Below are 25386 nucleotides of genomic sequence, written 5' to 3'. Positions count from 1 at the left end.
CCCCAATAACCCCAATAACCCCAATAACCCCACATAACCCCAACGAATGACCCCACATAACCCCAATAACCCCACATAACCCCAATAACCCCCCCAATGCCCCCACATAACCCCAATAACCCCCCATATGACCCCACATAACCCCAATGACCCCACATAACCCCATACCCCCCCACACCCCCCCCCAATAACCCCAATAACCCCAATAACCCCAATAACCCCAACGAATGACCCCACATAACCCCAACGAATGACCCCACATAACCCCAATGACCCCACATAACCCCAATAACCCCATACCCCCCCAACGACCCCACATAACCCCAACGAATGACCCCACATAACCCCAATAACCCCACTGACCCCACATAACCCCAACGAATGACCCCACATAACCCCAACGACCCCACATAACCCCAATAACCCCACATAACCCCAATAACCCCAATAACCCCAATAACCCCAATAACCCCACATAACCCCAATAACCCCCCCTAATAACCCCAATAACACCAATAACCCCAATAACCCCACATAACCCCATACCCCCCCCAATGACCCCACATAACCCCAACGAATGACCCCACATAACCCCACTGACCCCACATAACCCCAACGAATAACCCCACATAACCCCAATGACCCCACATAACCCCATACCCCCCCCAATAACCCCAATAACCCCACATAACCCCAATAACCCCCCCCAATAACTCCCCCAATGACCCCACATAACCCCAACGAATGACCCCACATAACCCCCCATACCCCACGTGACCCCACTGACCCCACGTGACCCCACATAACCCCACGTGACCCCGCCGTCCCTCAGCGTCCGACTGCCCGGCGCCGGCGGTGCCATAGAATCCCATACAACCCCATACAACCCCATATCCCCCCATATCCTCCCCATATCCCCCCATATCCCCCATATCCCCCCCCACGACCCCATATCTCCCCATACCACCCCATAACCCCCTCTACAACCACATATCCCCTCATATCCCCCCCATACAACCCCATATCTCCCCATATCCCCCCATATCCCCCCCATATCCCTCTATATCCCCCCCCACGACCCCATAGAATCCCATATAACCCCACACCCCCCCCCACAACCCCACATAACCCCAACGACCCCACATTACCCCAATAACCCCCCCCAATAACCCCCCCCAATAACCCCAATAACCCCAATAACCCCAATAACCGCAATGACCCCACATAACCCCAACGAATGACCCCACATAACCCCACTGACCCCACATAACCCCAACGAATAACCCCACATAACCCCAATGACCCCACATAACCCCATACCCCCCCCAATAACCCCAATAACCCCACATAACCCCAATAACCCCCCCCAATAACTCCCCCAATGACCCCACATAACCCCAATAACCCCCCATATGACCCCACATAACCCCAATAACCCCAATGACCCCACATAACCCCAATAACCCCCCCAATAACCCCAATAACCCCAATAACCCCAATAACCCCACATAACCCCAATAACCCCCCCCAATAACTCCCCCAATGACCCCACATAACCCCAATAACCCCCCATATGACCCCACATAACCCCAATAACCCCAATGACCCCACATAACCCCATACCGCCCCCAACGACCCCACATAACCCCAACGAATGACCCCACAAAACCCCAATAACCCCACTGACCCCACATAACCCCAATAACTCCCCCAATGACCGCACATAACCCCAACGAATGACCCCACGTAACCCCAACGAATGACCCCACATAACCCCAATAACCCCACATAACCCCAATAACCCCCCATATGACCCCACGTGACCGCACTGACCCCACGTGACCCCGCCGTCCCTCAGCGTCCGACTGCCCGGCGCCGGCGGTGCCATAGAATCCCATACAACCCCATACAACCCCATACAACCCCATACAACCCCATATCCCCACATATCCTCCCCATATCCCCCCATATCCCCCCATATCCCCCCATATCCCCCTCCGCGACCCCATATCCCCCCCTACAACCCCATACCCCCCACATGACCCCACATAACCCCAATAACCCCAATAACCCCAATAACCCCACATAACCCCAATAACCCCCCCCAATAACCCCAATAACCCCAATGACCCCACATAACCCCACATAACCCCAATAACCCCAATAACCCCCCAATGACCCCACATAACCCCAATGACCCCACATATCCCCACACCCCCCCCAATAACCCCAATAACCCCAATAACCCCACATATCCCCAATAACCCCAATAACCCCAATGACCCCACATAACCCCAACGAATGACCCCACATAACCCCAATAACCCCCCCCAATAACCCCAATAACCCCAATAACCCCACATAACCCCAATAACCCCCCCTAATAACCCCAATAACACCAATAACCCCAATAACCCCACATAACCCCATACCCCCCCCAATGACCCCACATAACCCCAACGAATGACCCCACATAACCCCACTGACCCCACATAACCCCAACGAATAACCCCACATAACCCCAATGACCCCACATAACCCCATACCCCCCCCAATAACCCCAATAACCCCACATAACCCCAATAACCCCCCCCAATAACTCCCCCAATGACCCCACATAACCCCAATAACCCCAATGACCCCACATAACCCCAATAACCCCCCATATGACCCCACATAACCCCAATAACCCCAATGACCCCACATAACCCCAATAACCCCCCCCAATAACTCCCCCAATGACCCCACATAACCCCAATAACCCCAATGACCCCACATAACCCCAATAACCCCACTGACCCCACATAACCCCAATAACTCCCCCAATGACCGCACATAACCCCAACGAATGACCCCATATAACCCCAATAACCCCAATAACCCCACATAACCCCAATAACCCCACTGACCCCACATAACCCCAATAACTCCCCCAATGACCGCACATAACCCCAACGAATGACCCCACATAACCCCAATAACCCCACATAACCCCAATAACCCCCCATATGACCCCACGTGACCGCACTGACCCCACGTGACCCCGCCGTCCCTCAGCGTCCGACTGCCCGGCGCCGGCGGTTCCGGCGGGCGGTACGAAGGAGGGCTCGCGCTACGGGCTGGAGGACGCCGTCCGCTTCCGCTGCGCCGCCGGTTTGGTGCTGCTGGGATCCGCCGTGCGCCGCTGCCTCGAGGGCGGCGCGTGGAGCGGAACCGAGCCGAGCTGCAGGGGTGGGGGCGGGGTCACGTGTGGGGTTGTGGGGGGTTGTGGGGTTATGGGGGGTCATTGGGGTCATTGGGGTCATTGTGGGGTTGTGGGGGGTCATTGGGGTTATGGGGTTATGGGGTGGGTATGGGGTTATGGGGTGGGTTATGGGGTTGTGGGGTTGTATGGGGTCAGTTATGGGGTTGTGGGGTTATGGGGTTATGGGGTTGTGTGGGGTTATGGGGTCAGTTATGGGATTGTGGGGTTATGGGGTTATGGGGTTATGTGGGGTCATTGGGGTTATGGGGGGTCATTGGAGTTATGGGGGGTCATTGGGGTCATTGGGGTTGTGGGGTCATTGGGGTTATGGGGGGTCAATGGGGTTGTGGGGGCTCATTGGGGTCATTGGGGTCATTGGGGTTATGGGGGGTCAATGGGGTCATTGGGGTCATTGGGGTTATGGGGGGTCATTGGGGTTATGTGGGGTCATTGGGGTTATGGGGGGTCAATGGGGTTATGTGGGGTCATTGGGGTTATGGGGGGTCATTGGGGTTATGTGGGGTCATTGGGGTTATGGGGGGTCATTGGGGTTGTGGGGTCGGTTATGGGGTCAGGTATGGGGTTATGGGGTGGGCTATAGGGTGAGGTATGGGGTTATGGGGTGGGTATGGGGTTATGGGGTGGGTTATGGGGTTGTGGGGTTATGGGTTTGTGGGGTTATGGGGTGGGTATGGGGTTATGGGGTGGGTATGGGGTTGTGGGGTTATGGGGTTATGGGGTTATGGGGTGGGTATGGGGTTATGGGGTTATGGGGTTATGGGGTTATGGGGTTATGGGGTTGTATGGGGTTATGGGGTTATGGGGTTGTGGGGTTGTATGGGGTTATGGGGTTATGGGGTGGGTTATGGGATTGTGGGGTCGGTTATGGGGTTATGGGGTTATGGGGTTATGTGGGGTCATTGGGGTTATGGGGTTATGGGGTTATGGGGTGGGTTATGGGGTGAGGTATGGGGTTATGGGGTTATGGGGTGGGTATGGGGTCAGTTATGGGGTTATGGGGTCAGTTATGGGGTTATGGGGTGGGTTATGGGGTTATGGGGTTATGGGGTGGGTATGGGGGGGTATGGGGTTGTGGGGTTATGGGGTGGGTTATAGGGTGAGGTATGGGGTTATGGGGTGGGTTATGGGGTTATGGGGTCAGTTACGGGGTTATGGGGTGGGTAAGGGGTTATGGGGTTATGGGGTTGTGTGGGGTTATGGGGTAGGTTATGGGGTTATGGGGTTATGGGGTTATAGGGTGAGGTATGGGGTTATGGGGTTATTGGGTTATGGGGTGAGGTATGGGGTTATGGGGTTATGGGGTGGGTATGGGGTTGTATCGGGTTATGGGGTGGGTTATGGGGTTATGGGGTTATGGGGTGGGTATGGGGTCAGTTATGGGGTTATGGGGTGGCTTATAGGGTGAGGTATGGGGTTATGGGGTGGATTATGGGGTTGTGGGGTGGGTTATAGGGTGAGGTATGGGGTTATGGGGTGGGTATGGGGTTGTGGGGTGGGTTATGGGGTTATGGGGTTATGGGGTTGGGGGGGTATGGGGTTATGGGGTTATGTGGGGACATTGGGGTTGTGTGGGGTTGCTTATGGGGTTATGGGGTCATTGGCGTTATGGGGTTATGGGGTTGTATGGGGTGGGTATGGGGTGAGTTATGGGGTGGGTATGGGGTTATGGGGTTATGGGGTTATGGGGTTATGGAGTGACTTATGGGGTTATGGGGTGGGTATGGGGTTATGGGGTTATGGGGTTGGGGGGGTATGGGGTTATGGGGTGGGTTATAGGGTGAGGTATGGGGTTGTGGGGTGGGTATGGGGTGGGTATGGGGTTATGGGGTTATGGGGTTATGGGGTTATGGGGGGTTATGTGGGGTCATTGGGGTCATTGGGGTCATTGGGGTTATGGGGTTATGGGGTCAGTTATGGGGTTATGGGGTTATGGGGTCAGTTACGGGGTTATGGGGTCGGTTATGGGGTTATGGGGTCAGTTATATGGTTATGGGGACGATATGGGGTTATGGGGTTATGGAGTGGGTTATAGGGTGAGGTATGGAGTTATGGGGTGGGTTACAAGGTTATGGGGTTACGGGGTTATGGGGTGGGTATGGGGTTATGGGGTGGGTTATGGGGTTGTGGGGTTATGGGGTTATGGGGTTATGGGGTGGGTATGGGGTTATGGGGTTATGGGGTTGTATGGGGTGGGTATGGGGTGAGTTATGGGGTGGGTATGGGGTTATGGGGTTATGGGGTTATGGGGTTATGGGGTGACTTATGGGGTTATGGGGTGGGTTATAGGGTGAGGTATGGGGTTATGGGGTGGGTTATGGGGTTATGGGGTGGGTTATAGGGTGAGGTATGGGGTTGTGGGGTGGGTTATGGGGTTATGGGGTTATGTGGGATCATTGGGGTTGTGGGGTTATGGGGTTATGGGGTTGTGGGGTGGGTATGGGGTTATGGGGTTATGGGGTGGGTATGGGGTTATGGGGTGGGTTATAGGGTGAGGTATGGGGTTATGGGGTTGTGGGGTTATGGGGTAGGGGGGTGGGTATGGGGTTGTATGGGGTTATGGGGTTATGGGGTTGTGGGGTGGGTTTGGGGTTGTGGGGTCGGTTATGGGGTTATGGGGTTATGGGGTTATGTGGGGTCATTGGGGTTGTGGGGTTATGGGGTTATGGGGTCAGTTATGGGGTTATGGGGTCCGTTATGGGGTTATGGGGTGGGTTATAGGGTGAGGTATGGGGTTATGGGGTGGGTATGGGGTTGTGGGGTTATGGGGTTATGGGGTGGGTATGGGGTTATGGGGTGGGTTATAGGGTGAGGTATGGGGTTATGGGGTTATGGGGTTATGGGGTGGGTATGGGGTTATGGGGTTATGGGGGGGTATGGGGTCAGTTATGGGGTTATGGGGTTATGGGGTGGGTTATAGGGTGAGGTATGGGGTTGTGGGGTGGGTTATGGGGTTATGGGGTTATGTGGGATCATTGGGGTTGTGGGGTTATGGGGTTATGGGGTTGTGGGGTGGGTATGGGGTTATGGGGTTATGGGGTGGGTATGGGGTTATGGGGTGGGTTATAGGGTGAGGTATGGGGTTATGGGGTTGTGGGGTTATGGGGTAGGGGGGTGGGTATGGGGTTGTATGGGGTTATGGGGTTATGGGGTTGTGGGGTTATGGGGTGGGTATGGGGTTGTGGGTGGGTCTATGCGGCTTCATGGGGTCCCTATGGGTCTCTATGGGGTCTATGGGTCTCTATGTGTCTTTATGGGGTCTTTGTGTCTCTATGGGGTCTGTGGGGTTTTATGGGGTCTATGGGTCTCTATGGGTCTCTATGTGTCTCTATGGGGTCTGTGGGGTTTTATGGGGTCTCTATGGGGTCTATGTGTCTCTATGGGGTCTGTGGGGCTTTATGGGAACTCTATTTGTGTCTATGGGGTCTATGGGTTTCTATGTGTCTCTATGGGGTCTGTGGGGTTTTATGGGGTCTCTATGTGTCTCTATGGGGTCTGTGGGTTTTATGGGGTCTCTATGGGGTCTCTATGTGTCTCTATGGGGTCTGTGGGGTTTTATGGGGTCTCTATGTGTCTCTATGGGGTCTGTGGGGTTTCATGGGGTCTCTATGGGGTCTGTGGGGTTTTATGGGGTCTCTATCTGTCTCTATGGGTCTCTATGTGTCTCTATGGGGTCTGTGGGGTGTTATGGGGTCCCTATGGGGTCTGTGGGGTTTTATGGGGTCTCTATGGGGTCTATGTGTCTCTATGGGGTCTGTGGGGTTTTATGGGGTCTCTATGGGGTCTATGGGGTGTTATGGGGTCTCTATGGGGTCTGTGGGGTGTTATGGGGTCTCTATGGGGTCTATTTGTCTCTATGGGGTCTATGGGTCTCTATGTGTCTCTATGGGGTCTGTGGGGTTTTATGGGGTCTCTATGTGTCTCTATGGGGTCTGTGGGTTTTATGGGGTCTCTATGTGTCTCTATGGGGTCTATGGGTCTCTATGTGTCTCTATGGGGTCTGTGGGGTTTTATGGGGTCTCTATGGGGTCTATGGGTGTCTATGGGGTCTATGGGTCTCTATGTGTCTCTATGGGGTCTGTGGGGTGTTATGGGGTCCCTATGGTGTCTGTGGGGTTTTATGGGGTCTCTATGGGGTCTATGTGTCTCTATGGGGTCTGTGGGGTTTTATGGGGTCTCTATGGGGTCTGTGGGGTTTTATGGGGTCTCTATGTGTCTCTATGGGGTCTGTGGGGTTTTATGGGGTCTCTATGGGGTCTATGTGTCTCTATGGGGTCTATGGGTCTCTATGTGTCTCTATGGGGTCTGTGGGGTTTTATGGGGTCTCTATGGGGTCTGTGGGGTTTTATGGGGTCTCTATGTGTCTCTATGGGGTCTGTGGGGTTTTATGGGGTCTCTATGGGGTCTATGTGTCTCTATGGGGTCTGTGGGTTTTATGGGGTCTCTATGGGGTCTATGTGTCTCTATGGTGTCTGTGGGGTGTTATGGGGTCCCTATGGGGTCTGTGGGGTTTTATGGGGTCTCTATGTGTCTCTATGGGGTCTATGTGTCTCTATGGGGTCTGTGGGTTTTATGGGGTCTCTATGGGGTCTGTGTGTCTCTATGGGGTCTGTGGGGTGTTATGGGGTCTCTATGTGTCTCTATGGGGTCTGTGGGGTTTTATGGGGTCTCTATGTGTCTCTATGGGGTCTATGGGTCTCTATGTGTCTCTATGGGGTCTGTGGGGCTTTATGGGGTCTCTATGGGGTCTGTGGGGTTTTATGGGGTCTCTATGGGGTCTATGTGTCTCTATGGGGTCTATGGGGCTTTATGGGGTCTCTATGGGGTCTGTGGGGTTTTATGGGGTCTCTATGTGTCTCTATGGGGTCTGTGGGGTTTTATGGGGTCTCTATGGGGTCTGTGGGGTGTTATGGGGTCTCTATGTGTCTCTATGGGGTCTGTGGGGTTTTATGGGGTCTCTATGGGGTCTGTGGGGTTTTATGGGGTCTCTATGTGTCTCTATGGGGTCTGTGGGGTTTTATGGGGTCTCTATGGGGTCTATGTGTCTCTATGGGGTCTGTGGGGTTTTATGGGGTCTCTATGTGTCTCTATGGGGTCTGTGGGTCTCTATGTGTCTCTATGGGGTCTGTGGGGTTTTATGGGGTCTCTATGGGGTCTGTGGGGTTTTATGGGGTCTCTATGTGTCTCTATGGGGTCTGTGGGGTTTTATGGGGTCTCTATGGGGTCTATGTGTCTCTATGGGGTCTGTGGGGTGTTATGGGGTCTCTATGGGGTCTGTGGGGTTTTATGGGGTCTCTATGTGTCTCTATGGGGTCTATGGGTCTCTATGTGTCTCTATGGGGTCTGTGGGGCTTTATGGGGTCTCTATGGGGTCTGTGGGGTTTTATGGGGTCTCTATGGGGTCTATGTGTCTCTATGGGGTCTGTGGGTTTTTATGGGGTCCCTATGGTGTCTGTGGGGTTTTATGACCCCCTCCCCCCCCTCCCCAGACCCCCACCTGTTCGACACCCCCGAGGACGTGGCGTCGTCCTTCATGGCTTCGCTGAGCCAAAGCGTGGAGCGGGCCGACAGCGGCAGCGGGCGCAGTGCGGGATGGGGGATGTGGGGTGGGAGGGGGTTATGGGGTGGGTATGGGGTTATGGGGTGGGGTGTGGGGTGGGTATGGGGTGGGTATGGGGTTATGGGGTGGGTATGGGGGTATAGGGGGTGGGTATGGGGTGGTATGGGGTTATGGGGTGGGTATGGGGTGGGTATGGGGTTATGGGGTGGGTATGGGGTTATGGGGTCGTGGGGTGGGGTGTGGGGTGGGTATGGGTTTATGGGGTCGAGTGGGGTGGGTATGGGGTGGGTATGGGGTTATGGGGTGGGTATGGGGGTATAGGGGGTGGGTATGGGGTGGTATGGGGTTATGGGGTGGGTATGGGGTGAGAATGGGGTGGGTATGGGGTTATGGGGTGGGGTGTGGGGTGGGTATGGGGTGGGTATGGGGTTATGGGGTGGGTATGGGGGTATAGGGGGTGGGTATGGGGTGGTATGGGGTTATGGGGTGGGTATGGGGTGGGTATGGGGTTATGGGGTGGGTATGGGGTTATGGGGTCGTGGGGTGGGGTGTGGGGTGGGTATGGGTTTATGGGGTCGAGTGGGGTGGGTATGGGGTGGGTATGGGGTTATGGGGTTATGGGGTGGGTATGGGGTTATGGGGTGTGGGGTGGGGTGTGGGGTGGGTATGGGGTGGGTATGGGGTGATGTGGGGTGGGGTAGTATGGGGTGGGTATGGGGGGATATGGGGGGTATGGGGTGGATATGGGGTTATGGGGTGGGTATGGGGTTGTATGAGGTTATGGGGTCGTGGGGTGGGGTGTGGGGTGGGTATGGGGTGGGTATGGGGTTATGGGGTGGGTATGGGGGTATGGGGTGGTGTGGGGTGGGTATGGGGTTATGGGGTGGGTATGGGGTTATGGGGTGGATATGGGGGTATAGGGGGTGGGTATGGGGTGGGTATGGGTTTATGGGGTCGAGTGGGGTGGGTATGGGGTGGGTATGGGGTTATGGGGTGGGTATGGGGTGGATATGGGGTTATGGGGTGGGTATGGGGGTATAGGGGGTGGGTATGGGGTTATGGGGTGGGTATGGGGTGGGTATGGGGGGATATGGGGGGTATGGGGTGGGTATGGGGTTATGGGGTGGGGATGGGGGTGTGGGGTGGGTATGGGGTGGGTATGGGGTCGTGTGGGGTGGGGATGGGGTTATGGGGTCGTGGGGTGGGGTGTGGGGTGGGTATGGGGTTATGGGGTGGGGATGGGGGTATAGGGGGTGGGTATGGGGTGGGTATGGGGTTGTGGGGTTATGGGGTGGGTATGGGGTTATGGGGTTATGGGGTGGGGTGGGGTTATGGGGTGGGTATGGGGTTATGGGGTGGTGTGGGGTGGGTATGGGGTAGTATGGGGTGGGTATGGGGGTATAGGGGGTGGGTATGGGGTGGGTATGGGTTTATGGGGTCGAGTGGGGTGGGTATGGGGTGGGTATGGGGTTATGGGGTGGGTATGGGGTGGATATGGGGTTATGGGGTGGGTATGGGGGTATAGGGGGTGGGTATGGGGTTATGGGGTGGGTATGGGGTGGGTATGGGGGGATATGGGGGGTATGGGGTGGGTATGGGGTTATGGGGTGGGGATGGGGGTGTGGGGTGGGTATGGGGTGGGTATGGGGTCGTGTGGGGTGGGGATGGGGTTATGGGGTCGTGGGGTGGGGTGTGGGGTGGGTATGGGGTTATGGGGTGGGGATGGAGTGGGTATGGGGGGTATGGGGTGGGTATGGGGTTATGGGGTGGTGTGGGGTGGGTATGGGGTCACTATGGGGCTGGTATGGGATATCTATGGGGCAGCTATAGGACATCTATGGGGCAGCTATGGGGCAGCTATGGGACATCTATGGGGCAGCTATGGGGCAGCTATAGGACATCTATGGGGCAGCTATGGGGCAGCTATGGGACATCTATGGGGCAGCTATGGGGCAGCTATAGGACATCTATTGGGCCGCTATGGGGCAGCTATGGGGCAGCTATAGGACATCTATGGGGCAGCTATGGGGTATCTATGGGGCCGCTATGGGGCCGCTATGGGGCCGCTATGGGGCATCCATAGGACATCTATGGGGCAGCTATGGGGTATCTATGGGGCCGCTATGGGGCAGCTATGGGGCCGCTATGGGGCATCCATAGGACATCTATGGGGCAGCTATGGGGTATCTATGGGGCCGCTATGGGGCCGCTATGGGGCCGCTATGGGGCAGCGCTGCGGGTCGCCCTTCAGACTCGACGGAGAAGCGGCGGATCCGGGTTGAAGCCGGGGCGGCTCTGAACGTTTTCCTGCTGCTCGACGCGTCCCGCAGCATCGCCCCAAAGGACTTCCGGGAGTCCCGCACCGCCCTGCAGCAGCTCGTGGAGAAGGTGGGGGGGATATGGGGGCATATGGGGGGATATGGGGGTGTGGGGTGGGATATGGGGGGATATGGGGGTGTGGGGTGGGATATGGGGGGATATGGGGTGGTTATGGGGGGATATGGGGGGATATGGGGTGGGATATGGGGGTGTGGGGTGGGATATGGGGGGATATGGGGTGGTTATGGGGGGATATGGGGGGATATGGGGTGGTTATGGGGGGATATGGGGGGATATGGGGGGGTATGGGGGGATATGGGGTGGGATATGGGGGTGTGGGGTGGGATATGGGGGGATATGGGGTGGTTATGGGGGGATATGGGGGGATATGGGGTGGTTATGGGGGGATATGGGGGGATATGGGGTGGTTATGGGGGGATATGGGGGCATATGGGGGGATATGGGGGTGTGGGGTGGGATATGGGGGGATATGGGGTGGTTATGGGGGGATATGGGGTGGGATATGGGGTGGTTGTGGTGGGATATGGGGGGATATGGGGTGGTTATGGGGGGATATGGGGGGATATGGGGTGGGATATGGGGGTGTGGGGTGGGATATGGGGGGATATGGGGTGGTTATGGGGGGATATGGGGGGATATGGGGTGGTTATGGGGGGATATGGGGGGATATGGGGGGGTATGGGGGGATATGGGGTGGGATATGGGGGTGTGGGGTGGGATATGGGGGGATATGGGGTGGTTATGGGGGGATATGGGGGGATATGGGGTGGTTATGGGGGGATATGGGGGGATATGGGGTGGTTATGGGGGGATATGGGGGCATATGGGGGGATATGGGGGTGTGGGGTGGGATATGGGGGGATATGGGGTGGTTATGGGGGGATATGGGGTGGGATATGGGGTGGTTGTGGTGGGATATGGGGGGATATGGGGTGGTTATGGGGGGATATGGGGGGATGTGGGGGGGTATGGGGTTTGGGGAGGGGATATGGGGGGATATGGGGGTGTGGGGTGGGATATGGGGGGGTTTTGGGGGAATATGGGGTGGTTATGGGGGGTTATGGGGGGGTTATGGGGGGATGTGGGGGGATATGGGGTGGTTGTGGGGGGTTATGGGGGGGTATGGGGGGGATATGGGGGGATATGGGGTGGGATATGGGGTGTGGGGGGGGGATATGGGGGGATATGGGGGGGGATATGGGGTGTGGGGGGGATTATGGGGGGATAGGGGGTGGTTGTGGGGGGATATGGGGGGATATGGGGGGGTTATGGGGTGGTTATGGGGGATGGGGGGATGTGGGGAGGGGATATGGGGGGATATGGGGGTGTGGGGTGGGATATGGGGGGGATATGGGGTGGTTATGGGGGGATATGGGGGGATATGGGGGGATATGGGGGGGTTATGGGGTGGTTATGGGGTATATGGGGTGGTTATGGGGGGATATGAGGGTGTGGGGGCGGTTATGGGGGGATATGGGGGGAAATGGGGGGTTATGGGGGGATAAGGGGGGGTTATGGGGGTGGGGGGGGGTTATGGGGGGATATGGGGTGGTTATGGGGGGATATGGGGGGATATGGGGGGGTTATGGGGGGATTTGGGGGGTTATGGGGTGTGGGGGGGGGTTATGGGGGGATATGGGGGGATATGGGGGGGATATGGGGGGTTATGGGGGGTTATGGGGGGATATGGGGGGATATGGGGTGGGATATGGGGTGGTTATGGGGGGATTTGGGGGGATATGGGGGGGATATGGGGGAATATGGGGGGTTATGGGGGGATATGGGGGGATATGGGGTGGGATATGGGGTGGTTATGGGGGGATTTGGGGGATATGGGGTGGTTGTGGGGGGATATGGGGGGATATGGGGGATATGGGTTGGTTATGGGGGGTTATGGGGGGATGTGGGGGGGTATGGGGTTTGGGGAGGGGATATGGGGGGATATGGGGGTGTGGGGTGGGATATGGGGGGGTTTTGGGGGGATATGGGGTGGTTATGGGGGGATATGGGGGGGTATGGGGGGATATGGGGTGGGATATGGGGTGTGGGGGGGGATATGGGGTGGTTATGGGGGGATATGGGGGGGTTTTGGGGGGATATTGGGGGTTATGGGGGTGTGGGGGGGGTTATGGGGGGATATGGGGGGATATGGGGGGATATGGGGTGGTTATGGGAGATATGGGGGGGTATGGGGTGATGGCGGTGGTTATGGGGGGATATGGGGGGATATGGGGGGTTATGGGGTGTGGGGGGGGATATGGGGGCATATGGGGGGGTTATGGGGGCATATGGGGGGATATGGGGTGGGATATGGGGGATGGGGGGATGTGGGGAGGGGATATGGGGGGATATGGGGGTGTGGGGTGGGATATGGGGGGGTTTTGGGGGGATATAGGGTGGGATATGGGGGGATGGGAGGGTGTGGGGGGTGGATATGGGGGGATATGGGGGGATATGGGGGGATATGGGGGGTTATGGGGTGTGGGGGGGGTTATGGGGGGATATGGGGTGGTTATGGGGGGATATGGGGGGATATGGGGGGGTTATGGGGGGATTTGGGGGGTTATGGGGTGTGGGGGGGGGTTATGGGGGGATATGGGGGGGTATGGGGGGATATGGGGGGATATGAGGGGGGATATGGGGGGATATGGGGGTATGGGGTGGGATATGGGGGGATATGGAGGGATATGGGGGGGGATATGGGGGGATGGGGGGCTGTGTGGGGGGGTTATGGGGTGGGATATGGAGGATATGGGCTGGTTATGGGGGGTTATGGGGGGATATGGGGGGATATGGATGGATATGGGGGGGATATGGGGTGGTTATGGGGTATATGGGGTGGTTATGGGGGGATATGGGGGGATATGGGGTGGTTGTGGGGGGATATGGGGGGTTATGGGGTGGTTATGGGGGGATATGGGGTGGTTATGGGGGGGATATGGGGTGGGATATGGGGGGATATGGGGGGATATGGGGGGGATATGGGGGTGTGGGGTGGGATATGGGGTGGTTGTGGGGGGATATGGGGGGGATATGGGGGGATATGGGGGGATGAGGGGGTGTGGGGGGGATATGGGAGTATATGGGGGGGATATGGGGTGGTTATGGGGGGATATGGGGTGGGATATGGGGTATGGGGGGATGTGGGGGGGTATGGGGTGGTTATGGGGGAATATGGGGTGGGATATGGGGGGATATGGGGGGATAAGGGGGGGTTATGGGGGGATATGGGGGTGTGGGGTGGGATATGGGGGGGATATGGGGGATATGGGGGGATATGGGGATGTGGGGTGGGATATGGGGTGGTTATGGGGGGGTATGGGGGGATATGAGGGTGTGGGGGGGGATATGGGGTGGGATATGGGGTGTGGGGGGGGGTTATGGGGGGATATGGGGGTGTGGGGTGGGATATGGGGTGGTTGTGGGGGGATATGGGGGGGATATGGGGGGATATGGGGGTGTGGGGTGGGATATGGGGGGATATGGGGTGGTTATGGGGGGTTATGGGGTGGTTATGGGGGGATATGGGTGTGTGGGGGGGGTTATGGGGGGATATGGGGTGGTTATGGGGTGGTTATGGGGGGATATGGGGTGGGATATGGGGGATGGGGGAATGTGGGGAGGGGATATGGGGGGATATGGGGGTGTGGGGTGGGATATGGGGGGGTTTTGGGGGGATATGGGGTGGTTATGGGGTATATGGGGTGGTTATGGGGGGATATGGGGGATATGGGGGGATATGGGGGGATATGGGGGGGTATGGGGGGATATGGGGGATATGGGGGGATATGGGGGGATATGGGGGAATATGGGGTGGTTATGGGGGGATATGGGGGATATGGGGGGATGTGGGGGGATATGGGGCAATATGGGGGGATATGGGGGGGTATGGGGTGGGATATGGGGTGTGGGGGGGGATATAGGGGGATATGGGGGATATGGGGGGATATGGGGGGATATGGGGGGATATGGTGGGGATATGGGGGGGATATGGGGTGGTTATGGGGGGATATGGGGGGATATGAGGGGGTTATGGGGGGATATGGGGGGATATGGGGGGATATGGGGGGGATATGGGGGATATGAAGAGGGTTATGGGGGATATGGGGGGATATAGGGGGATATGGGGGGATATGGGGTGGTTGTGGGGGGATATGGGGGGGTATGGGGGGATATGGGGTGGGATATGGGGGATGGGGGGATGTGGGGAGGGGATATGGGAGGATATGGGGGGATATGGGGGGGATATGGGGGGATATGGGGGTGTGGGGTGGGATATGGGGGATATGGGGGGATATGGGGGGGTATGGGGGGATATGGGGGGATATGGGGGGTTATGGGGTGTGGGGGGGGTAAGGGGTGGGATATGGGGGGGTTTTGGGGGGATATGGGGTGGTTATGGGGGGATATGGAGTGGTTATGGGGGGATATGGGGGGATGTGGGGGGGTATGGGGTTTGGGGAGGGGATATGGGGGGATATGGGGGTGTGGGGTGGGATATGGGGTGTGGGGGGGGATATAGGGGGGTATGGGGGATATGAAGGGGGTTATGGGGGGATATGGGGTGTGGGGGGGATATGGGGTGGTTATGGGGGGATATGGAGTGGTTATGGGGGGTTATGGGGGGATGTGGGGGGGTATGGGGTTTGGGGAGGGGATATGGGGGGATATGGGGGTGTGGGGTGGGATATGGGGTTTGGGGGGGGATATAGGGGGGTATGGGGGATATGGGGGGGTATGGGGGGATATGGGGGTGTGGGGTGGGATATGGGGGGATATGGGGTGGTTATGGGGGGATATGGAGTGGTTATGGGGGGTTATGGGGGGATGTGGGGGGGTATGGGGTTTGGGGAGGGGATATGGGGGGATATGGGGGTGTGGGGTGGGATATGGGGGGGTTTTGGGGGGATATGGGGTGGTTATGGGGGGATATGGGGGGGTATGGGGGGATATGGGGTGGGATATGGGGTGTGGGGGGGGATATGGGGTGGTTATGGGGGGATATGGGGGGGTTTTGGGGGGATATTGGGGGTTATGGGGGTGTGGGGGGGGTTATGGGGGGATATGGGGGGATATGGGGGGATATGGGGGGATATGGGGTGGTTATGGGAGATATGGGGGGGTATGGGGTGATGGCGGTGGTTATGGGGGGATATGGGGGGATATGGGGGGTTATGGGGTGTGGGGGGGGATATGGGGGCATATGGGGGGGTTATGGGGGCATATGGGGGGATATGGGGTGGGATATGGGGGATGGGGGGATGTGGGGAGGGGATATGGGGGGATATGGGGGTGTGGGGTGGGATATGGGGGGGTTTTGGGGGGATATAGGGTGGGATATGGGGGGATGGGAGGGTGTGGGGGGTGGATATGGGGGGATATGGGGGGATATGGGGGGATATGGGGGGTTATGGGGTGTGGGGGGGGTTATGGGGGGATATGGGGTGGTTATGGGGGGATATGGGGGGGTTATGGGGGGATTTGGGGGGTTATGGGGTGTGGGGGGGGGTTATGGGGGGATATGGGGGGGTATGGGGGGATATGGGGGGATATGAGGGGGGATATGGGGGGATATGGGGGTATGGGGTGGGATATGGGGGGATATGGAGGGATATGGGGGGGGATATGGGGGGATGGGGGGCTGTGTGGGGGGGTTATGGGGTGGGATATGGAGGATATGGGGTGGTTATGGGGGGATATGGGGGGATATGGGTGTGGGGGGGGGGTTATGGGGGGATATGGGGGTTATGGGGGGATATGGGGTGGTTATGGGGTGGTTATGGGGGGATATGGGGTGGGATATGGGGGATGGGGGAATGTGGGGAGGGGATATGGGGGGATATGGGGGTGTGGGGTGGGATATGGGGGGGTTTTGGGGGGATATGGGGTGGTTATGGGGTATATGGGGTGGTTATGGGGGGATATGGGGGGATATGGGGGGATATGGGGGATATGGGGGGATATGGGGGAATATGGGGTGGTTATGGGGGGATATGGGGGATATGGGGGGATGTGGGGGGATATGGGGCAATATGGGGGGATATGGGGGGGTATGGGGTGGGATATGGGGTGTGGGGGGGGATATAGGGGGATATGGGGGATATGGGGGGATATGGGGGGATATGGGGGGGATATGGGGTGGTTATGGGGGGATATGGGGGGATATGAGGGGGTTATGGGGGGATATGGGGGGATATGGGGGATATGAAGAGGGTTATGGGGGATACGGGGGGATATAGGGGGATATGGGGGGATATGGGGTGGTTGTGGGGGGATATGGGGGGGTATGGGGGGATATGGGGTGGGATATGGGGGATGGGGGGATGTGGGGAGGGGATATGGGAGGATATGGGGGGATATGGGGGGGATATGGGGGGATATGGGGGTGTGGGGTGGGATATGGGGGATATGGGGGGATATGGGGGGGTATGGGGGGATATGGGGGGTAAGGGGTGGGATATGGGGGTGTGGGGGGGGTTATGGGGGGATATGGGGGGGACATGGGGTGATGGCAGTGGTTATGGAGGGATATGGGGGGGATATGAGGGGATGGGGGGATGTGGGGAGGGGATATGGGGGGATATGGGGGTGTGGGTGGGGATATGGGGGGATATGGGGTGGTTATGTGGGGTTATGGGGGGATATGGGGGTGTGGGGTGGGATATGGGGGGATATGGGGTGGTTATGGGGGGATATGGGGGGATATGGGGGGATATGGGGTGGTTATTGGGGGTTATGGGGTGGGATATGGGGGGATATGGGGTGGTTATGGGGGCATATGGGGAATATGAGTGGGGTTATGGGGGGATAAGGGGGGGATATGGGGTGTGGGGGGGTATGGGGTGGGATATGGGGTGATATATGGGGCAATATGGGGGGATATGGGGGGGTTATGGGGGGATATGGGGGGATGGGGGGGTGTGGGGGGGGGATATGGGGGGATATGGGGGAATATGGGGTGGTTATGGGGGGATATGGGGGATATGGGGGGGTTATGGGGGGATATGGGGGGTAAGGGGTGGGATATGGGGCTGTGGGGGGGGTTATGGGGGGATATGGGGGGATATGGGGGGATATGGGGTTGTGGGGGGGGGTTATGGGGTCATATGAGGGATATGAGGGGGGTTATGGGGGATATGGGGGGATATGGGGGGATGGCGGTGGTTATGGGGGGATATGGGGGATATGGGGGACTCTTTGGGTCCTTATGGGGTCCCTACGAATCCCTATGGGTCCTTTTGGGGTCTCTGTGGGGTCCCTATGGGTCCCTATGGGTCCTTTTGGGGTCTCTATGGCTCCTTATGGGGTCCTTATGGGGCCTCTATGGGGTCCCTATGGGTCTCTATGGATCCCTATGGGTCCTTATGGGGTCCCTATGGGGTCCTTATGGATTCCTATGGGTCCTTTTGGGGTCTCTATGGCTCCTTATGGGGCCGCTATGGGGTCCCTATGGTTCTCTATGGATCCTTATGGGTCCTTTTGGGGTCTCTATGGCTCCTTATGGGGTCCCTATGGGTCCTTTTGGGGTCTCTATGGGGTCTCTATGGCTCCTTATGGGGCCTCTATGGGGTCCCCATGGTTCTCTATGGATCCCTATGGGTCCTTTTGGGGTCTCTATGGCTCCTTATGGGGTCCCTATGGGGTCTGTACGAATCCCTCCGGCTCCTTATGGGGGTCCCTCTAAGCACCCCCACTGCCGCGCCCCACAGATCGCCAGCTATGGGGTGGACCCCCACTATTCGTCCCTATGTGTCTCTATGGGGTCTCTACGAATCCCTATGGATCCTTATGGGGTCTCTATGGGTCTCTATGGGGTCTCTATGGGTCCCTATGGGTCCTTTTGGGGTCTCTATGGCTCCTTATGGGGTCTCTATGGGGTCTCTATGGGTCCCTATGGGTCCCTAGGGGTCTCTATGGGGTCCCTATGGGTCCCTATGGGTCCTTTTGGGGTCTCTGTGGGGTCCCTATGGATCCCTATGGGTCCTTTTGGGGTCTCTATGGGTCTCTATGGGGCCTCTATGGGGTCCCTATGGGTCTCTATGGGTCTCTATGGGTCCTTATGGGGTCCCTATGGGGTCCTTATGGATCCCTATGGGTCCTTTTGGGGTCTCTATGGCTCCTTATGGGGCCTCTATGGGGTCTCTATGGGGTCCCTATGGGTCCCGATGGGTCCCTATGGGTCCTTTTGGGGTCTCTATGGTTCCTTATGGGGTCTCTATGGGGTCTCTATGGCTCTCTATGGTTCCTATTGGGGTCTCTGTGGGTCTCTATGGGTCCCAATGGATCCCTATGGGGTCTCTATGGGGTCCCTATGCGTCCCTATGGGGTCCCTATGGGTCCCTATGGGTCCTTTTGGGGTCTCTGTGGGTCCCTATGGGTCCTTTTGGGGTCTCTATGGCTCCTTATGGGGCCTCTATGGGGTCTCTATGGGGTCCCTATGGTTCTCTATGGGTCCCTATGGGTCTCTATGGGTCCCTATGGGTCCTTTTGGGGTCTCTATGGGTCTCTATGGGTCCTTATGGGGTCCCTATGGGGTCTCTATGGGTCTCTATGGGTTTCTATGCGTCCCTATGGCTCCTTATGGGGTCTCTATGGGGTCTCTATGTGTCCTTATGGGGTCTCTACGAATCCCTATGGGTCCTTATGGGGTCTCTATGGATCCCAATGAGTCCTTTTGGGGTCTCTATGGGGTCTCTATGGCTCCTTATGGGGCCTCTATGGGGTCTGTACGAATCCCTATGGCTCCTTATGGGGTCTCTATGGGGTCTCTATGGGTCCTTATGGGGTCTCTATGGGGTCTCTATGGCTCTCTATGGGTCCTTATGGGGTCCCTATGGTTCTCTATGGATCCTTATGGGTCCTTTTGGGGTCTCTATGGCTCCTTATGGGGTCCCTATGGGGTCTGTACGAATCCCTCCGGCTCCTTATGGGGGTCCCTCTAAGCACCCCCACTGCCGCGCCCCACAGATCGCCAGCTATGGGGTGGACCCCCATTATGGGATCATCACTTTTGGGACGGAGGCGCGGGTGGTGCTCAGCCCTATGGACCCACAGGCGGCCGACGGGGCTCATGTGGGGCAGCTGCTGGAGGGGCTCAACTTCAACGGTGGGTCTGGGGGGTGGGGGGGGGTCCCTATGGGGCGCTATGGGGCGCTATGGGGTGCTATGGGGTGTTCTGGGGTGCTATGGGGCACTATTGGGTTTCTATGGGTTTCTATGGGTCTCTATGTGTCCCTATGGGTCTCTATGCGTTTTTATGGGTCTCTATGGGTCCCTATGGGGCGCTATGGGTCTCTATGGGGCGCTATGGGTCTCTATGGGTCCCTATGGGGCGCTATAGGGCGCTATGGGGCACTATGGGGTCTCTATGCGTCCCTATGTGTCTCTATGGGTTTCTATGGGTCACTATGGGTCCCTATGGGGCGCTATGGGTCCCTATGGGGCGCTATGGGTTTCTATGGGTCTCTATGTGTCCCTATGGGGCGCTATGGGTCCCTATGGGGCGCTATGGGTCACTATGGGTCCCAATGGGGCGCTATGGGGCGCTATGGGGTCTCAATGGGTCCCAATGGGGCGCTATGGGGCACTATGGGGTCTCTATGCATCCCAATGGGTCTCTATGGGTCTCTATGGGTCCCTATGGGGCGCTTTGGGGTGCTATGGGGCGCTATGGGGTCTCTATGGGTCCCTATGGGTCTCTATGGGGCGCTATGGGGCGCTGTGGGGCACTATGGGGTACCTATGGGTCTCTATGGGGCGCTATGGGTCTCTATGGGGCGCTATGTGGCGCTATGGGGCACTATGGGGCACTATGGGTCCCTATGGGTCTCTATGGGGCGCTATGGGGCGCTATGGGGTGCTATGGGGTGTTATGGGGTGCTATGGGGCACTATGGGGTTTCTATGGGTTTCTATGGGATTCTATGGGTCCCTATGTGTCCCTATGGGGCGCTTTGGGGTGATATGGGTCTCTATGGGTCCCTATGGGGCGCTATGGGTGTCTATGGGTCTCTATGGGGCGCTATGGGGCGCTATGGGGTCTCTATGCGTTCCTATGGGTCTCTATGGGTCTCTATGGGTCTCTATGGGGCGCTATGGGTCTCTATGGGTCTCTATGGGTCTCTATGGGTTTCTATGGGTCTCTATGTGTCCCTATGGGGCGCTATGGGTCTCTATGGGGCGCTATGGGTCTCTATGGGTCCCTATGGGGCGCTATGGGGCGCTATGGGGCACTATGGGGTCTCTATGAGTCCCTATGGGTCTCTATGGGTTTCTATGGGTCTCTATGTGTCCCTATGGGGTGCTATGGGTCTCTATGGGTCTCTATGGGTCTCTATGGGTCTCTATGGGTCTCTATGGGTCTCTATGGGTCTCTATGGGTTTCTATGGGTCTCTATGTGTCCCTATGGGGCGCTATGGGGCGCTATGGGGCACTGTGGGTCCCTATGGGGCGCTATGGGGCGCTATGGGTCTCTATGGGGCGCTATGGGGCGCTATGGGTCCCCATGGGGCACTGTGGGTCACTATGGGTCCCTATGGGGCACTATGGGTCCCTATGGCGCGCTATGGGGCACTATGGGGTCTCTATGCGTCCCTATGGGGCGCTATGGGTTTCTATGTGTCCCTATGTGTCCTTATGGGTCCCTATGGGTCCCTATGGGTCCCTATGGGTCCCTATGAGTCTCTATGGGTCTCTATGTGTCCCCATGTGTCTCTATGGGTCTCTATGGTTTCTATGTGTCCCCATGTGTCCCTATGTGTCCCTATGTGTCCCTGTGGGTCCCTATGGGTCCCTATGGGTCTCTATGTGTCCCTATGTGTCCCTATGCATCCCTATGTGTCCCCATGTGTCCCCATGTGTCCCTATGGTCTCTATGTGTCCCCATGTGTCCCCATGTGTCCCTATGGTCCCTATGTGTCCCTATGGGTCTCTGTGGGTCCCTATGGGTCTCTATGGGTCTCTATGGGTCCCTTTGGTCCCCATGTGTCCCTATGTGTCCCTATGGGTCCCCATGTGTCCCTATTGGTCTCTATGGGTCTCTATGTGTCCCTATGAGTCTCTATGGGTCTCTGTGGGTCCCTTTGGTCCCCATGTGTCCCTATGGGTCCCTATGGGTCTCTACAGGTCCCTATGGGTCTCCATGTGTCTCTATGTGTCTCTATGGGTCTCTATGTGTCCCCATGGGTCTCTATGGGTCACATGGGTCCCTATGGGTCCCAATGAATCCCTATGGGTCTCTATGGGTCCCTATGCATCCGTATGTGTCTCCATGTGTCCCTATGGGTCCCTATGGGTCTCTATGGGTCCCTATGGGTCCCTATGGGTTCCTATGGGGTCGCTATGTGTCCCTATGTGTCCCTATGGGTCCCTATGTGTCCCTATGGGTCCCTATGGGTCTCTATGGATCCCTATGGGTCTCTATGGGTCCCTTTGGGTCTCTATGGATCCCTATGGGTCTCTATGGGTCCCTTTGGGTCTCTATGGATCCCTATGGGTCTCTATGGGTCCCTTTGGTCCCTATGGGTCCCTATGGGTTTCTATGGGTCCCTATTGGTCTCTATGGGTCCCTATGTGTCCCCATGTGTCCCCATGTGTCCCTATGTGTCCCTATGGCTCTCTATGTGTCCCTATGTGTCCCTATGGTCTCTATGTGTCCCCATGTGTCCCTATGTGTCCCTATGTGTCCCTATGGTCCCCATGTGTCCCTATGTGTCCCTTTGGTCCCCATGTGTCCCCATGTGTCCCCATGTGTCCCCATGTGTCCCTATGGTCCCCATGTGTCCCTATGTGTCCCAACACCTCCCCCCCCCCCGCAGCGCACGGCTCGAAGCCCGGCACGAACCCGCAGGCCGCCTTTAGGGCCGTTTATTCCCTGCTGGTCCAACAGGAACGGATGGAAGAATTGCGGGGGCTGCGCCCCCCCCCGGTCACCAACAGCACCCGTCACGTCATCGTCATCTTCACCGACGGTTCGACCCCCCCCCCAAAAAAAAATTTGGGACCCCCCCCCTTTTCCCTTCCCCCAATCCCTACAAACCCTCCCCCATTCACCTGCCGTCCCCCATTGGGGTCAATATGGAGAACCCCCCCCCACCCCCCCCCCGGTCTTCCCCCCTTGTGATGCCCCCCCATGACCCCCCCATGACCCCCCGTGACCCCTTGTGACCCCCCCTTGACCCCCCATGACCCCCCATGACCCACATTGACACCTTGTGACCCCCCTTGACCCCCCATGACCCCCCATGACCCACATTGACACCTTGTGACCCCCCTTGACCCCCCATGACCCCCCATGACCCCTTGTGACCCCCCCATGACCACCCATGACCCATCATGACCCCTTGTGACCCCCATGACCCCCCATGACCTCCATGACCCCCCATGACCCCCATGACCCCCCCATGACCCCCGTGACCCCCCATGAACCCTTGTGACGCCCCCATGACCGCCCCATGACCCACATTGACACCTTGTGACCCCCCCATGACCCCCATGACCCCCCATGACCCCACTTAACCCCCCCATGACCCCCCCATGACCCCCCGTGACCCCCATGACCCACCTTGACCCCTTGTGACCCCCCCATGACCCCCCATGACCCACCTTGACACCTTGTGACCCCCCTTGACCCCTTGTGACCCCCCATGACCCCCCATGACCTCCATGACCCCACTTAACCCCCCATGACCCCCATGACCCCCCATGACCCCACTTAACCCCCCCATGACCCCCCCATGACCCCCCGTGACCCCCATGACCCACCTTGACCCCTTGTGACCCCCCCATGACCCCCCATGACCCACCTTGACACCTTGTGACCCCCCTTGACCCCTTGTGACCCCCCATGACCCCCCATGACCCCCCAATGACCCTCCATGACCCCCCATGACCCACATTGACACCTTGTGACCCCCCCATGACTCCCCCGTGACCCCCATGACCCCCATGACCCCCCATGACCCTCCATGACCCTCCATGACTCCATTAACCCCCCATGACCCCCCATGACCCCACTTAACCCCCCCATGACCCCCCCATGACCCCCCATGACCCCCCATGACCCACATTGACACCTTGTGACCCCCCCATGACTCCCCCGTGACCCCCATGACCCCCATGACCCCCCATGACCCTCCATGACTCCATTAACCCCCCATGACCCCCCATGACCCCCCATGACCCCCGTGACCCCCATGACCCCTTGTGACCCCCCATGACCCATCATGACCCCTTGTGACCCCCATGACCCCCCATGACCTCCATGACCCCCAATGACCCCTTGTGACCCCCCTTGACCCCCCCATGACCCCCATGACCCACATTGACACCTTGTGACCCCCCCATGACCCCCATGACCCCCCATGACCCCCCTTGACCCCTTGTGACCCCTTGTGACCCCCCCATGACCCCCCATGACCCCCATGACCCACCTTGACCCCTTGTGACCCCCCCATAACCCCTTATGACCCCCCCAATTCCTCCCCTTTCCCCCCGCCGACCCCATAAACCCCCCCCCAACGATCCCATAACCCCCCCCCACGACCCCCCCAATTCCCCCCCTTCCCCCCCGACCCCAAAACCCCCCCATAACCCCTTACGACCCCCCCCTTATGAACCCCCCACCCCAAAACCCCCCCAATTCCCCCCCTTTCCCCCCCTCCCCCAACCCCCCCCCCCCAAATTCCCCCTTTCCCCCCCCCGACCCCATAACCCCCCCCCCAACGATCCCATAACCCCCCCACGACCCCCCCGTAACCCCTTACGACCCCCCTTTATGACCCCCCCCGACCCCAAAACACCCCCAATTCCCCCCCCTTGCCCCCCCGACCCCATAACCCCCCCCCAACGATCCCATAACCCCCCCCACGACCCCCCCAATTCCCCCCCTTCCCCCCCCCGACCCCATAACCCCCCCATAACCCCCATAACCCCCCCTTTCCCCCCCCCTGCCCCAAACCCCCCCCCAAATTCCCCCTTTCCCCCCCCCGACCCCATAACCCCCCCACCACGATCCCATAACCCCCCCCCACGACCCCCCCATAACCCCTTACGACCCCCCCTTTATGACCCCCCCACCCCAAAACCCCCCCAACTCCCCCCCTTCCCCCCCCCCTGACCCCATAACCCCCCCATAACCCCCCCCTTTTCACCCCCCCTCCCCCAACCCGTCCCCCCCAACGATCCCATAACCCCCCCCACGACCCCTTACGACCCCCCCTTCCCC

General features: G+C 58.2%; 1 protein-coding gene across 6 annotated transcripts in view; it reads left to right on the top strand.

Annotated features, from left to right (window-relative positions):
- Positions 1–25386, top strand: part of CFB (complement factor B) — a 78260-nt gene that overhangs the window by 15514 nt on the left and 37360 nt on the right. For 4 of the 6 annotated variants that reach the window (XM_090129262.1, XM_090129263.1, XM_090129264.1 and 1 more), the window contains 5 exons: positions 3058–3231; positions 8752–8868; positions 11074–11210; positions 20130–20268; positions 22979–23131. In XM_090129262.1, coding sequence (XP_089985388.1) covers positions 3058–3231; positions 8752–8868; positions 11074–11210; positions 20130–20268; positions 22979–23131 — 720 coding nt within the window. The remainder of the gene's footprint in view (positions 1–3057; positions 3232–8751; positions 8869–11073; positions 11211–20129; positions 20269–22978; positions 23132–25386) is intronic. The other 2 variants (XM_090129261.1, XM_090129265.1) reach the window with 2 other exon arrangements.

This window comes from Phasianus colchicus, chromosome 35, assembly GCF_987193195.1.
Source record: "Phasianus colchicus chromosome 35, bPhaCol1.hap1.1, whole genome shotgun sequence".
NCBI lineage: Eukaryota > Metazoa > Chordata > Aves > Galliformes > Phasianidae > Phasianus > Phasianus colchicus.
Note: the sequence above shows the minus strand (reverse complement) of the source record. Positions and strands in the feature narration are given on the sequence as shown.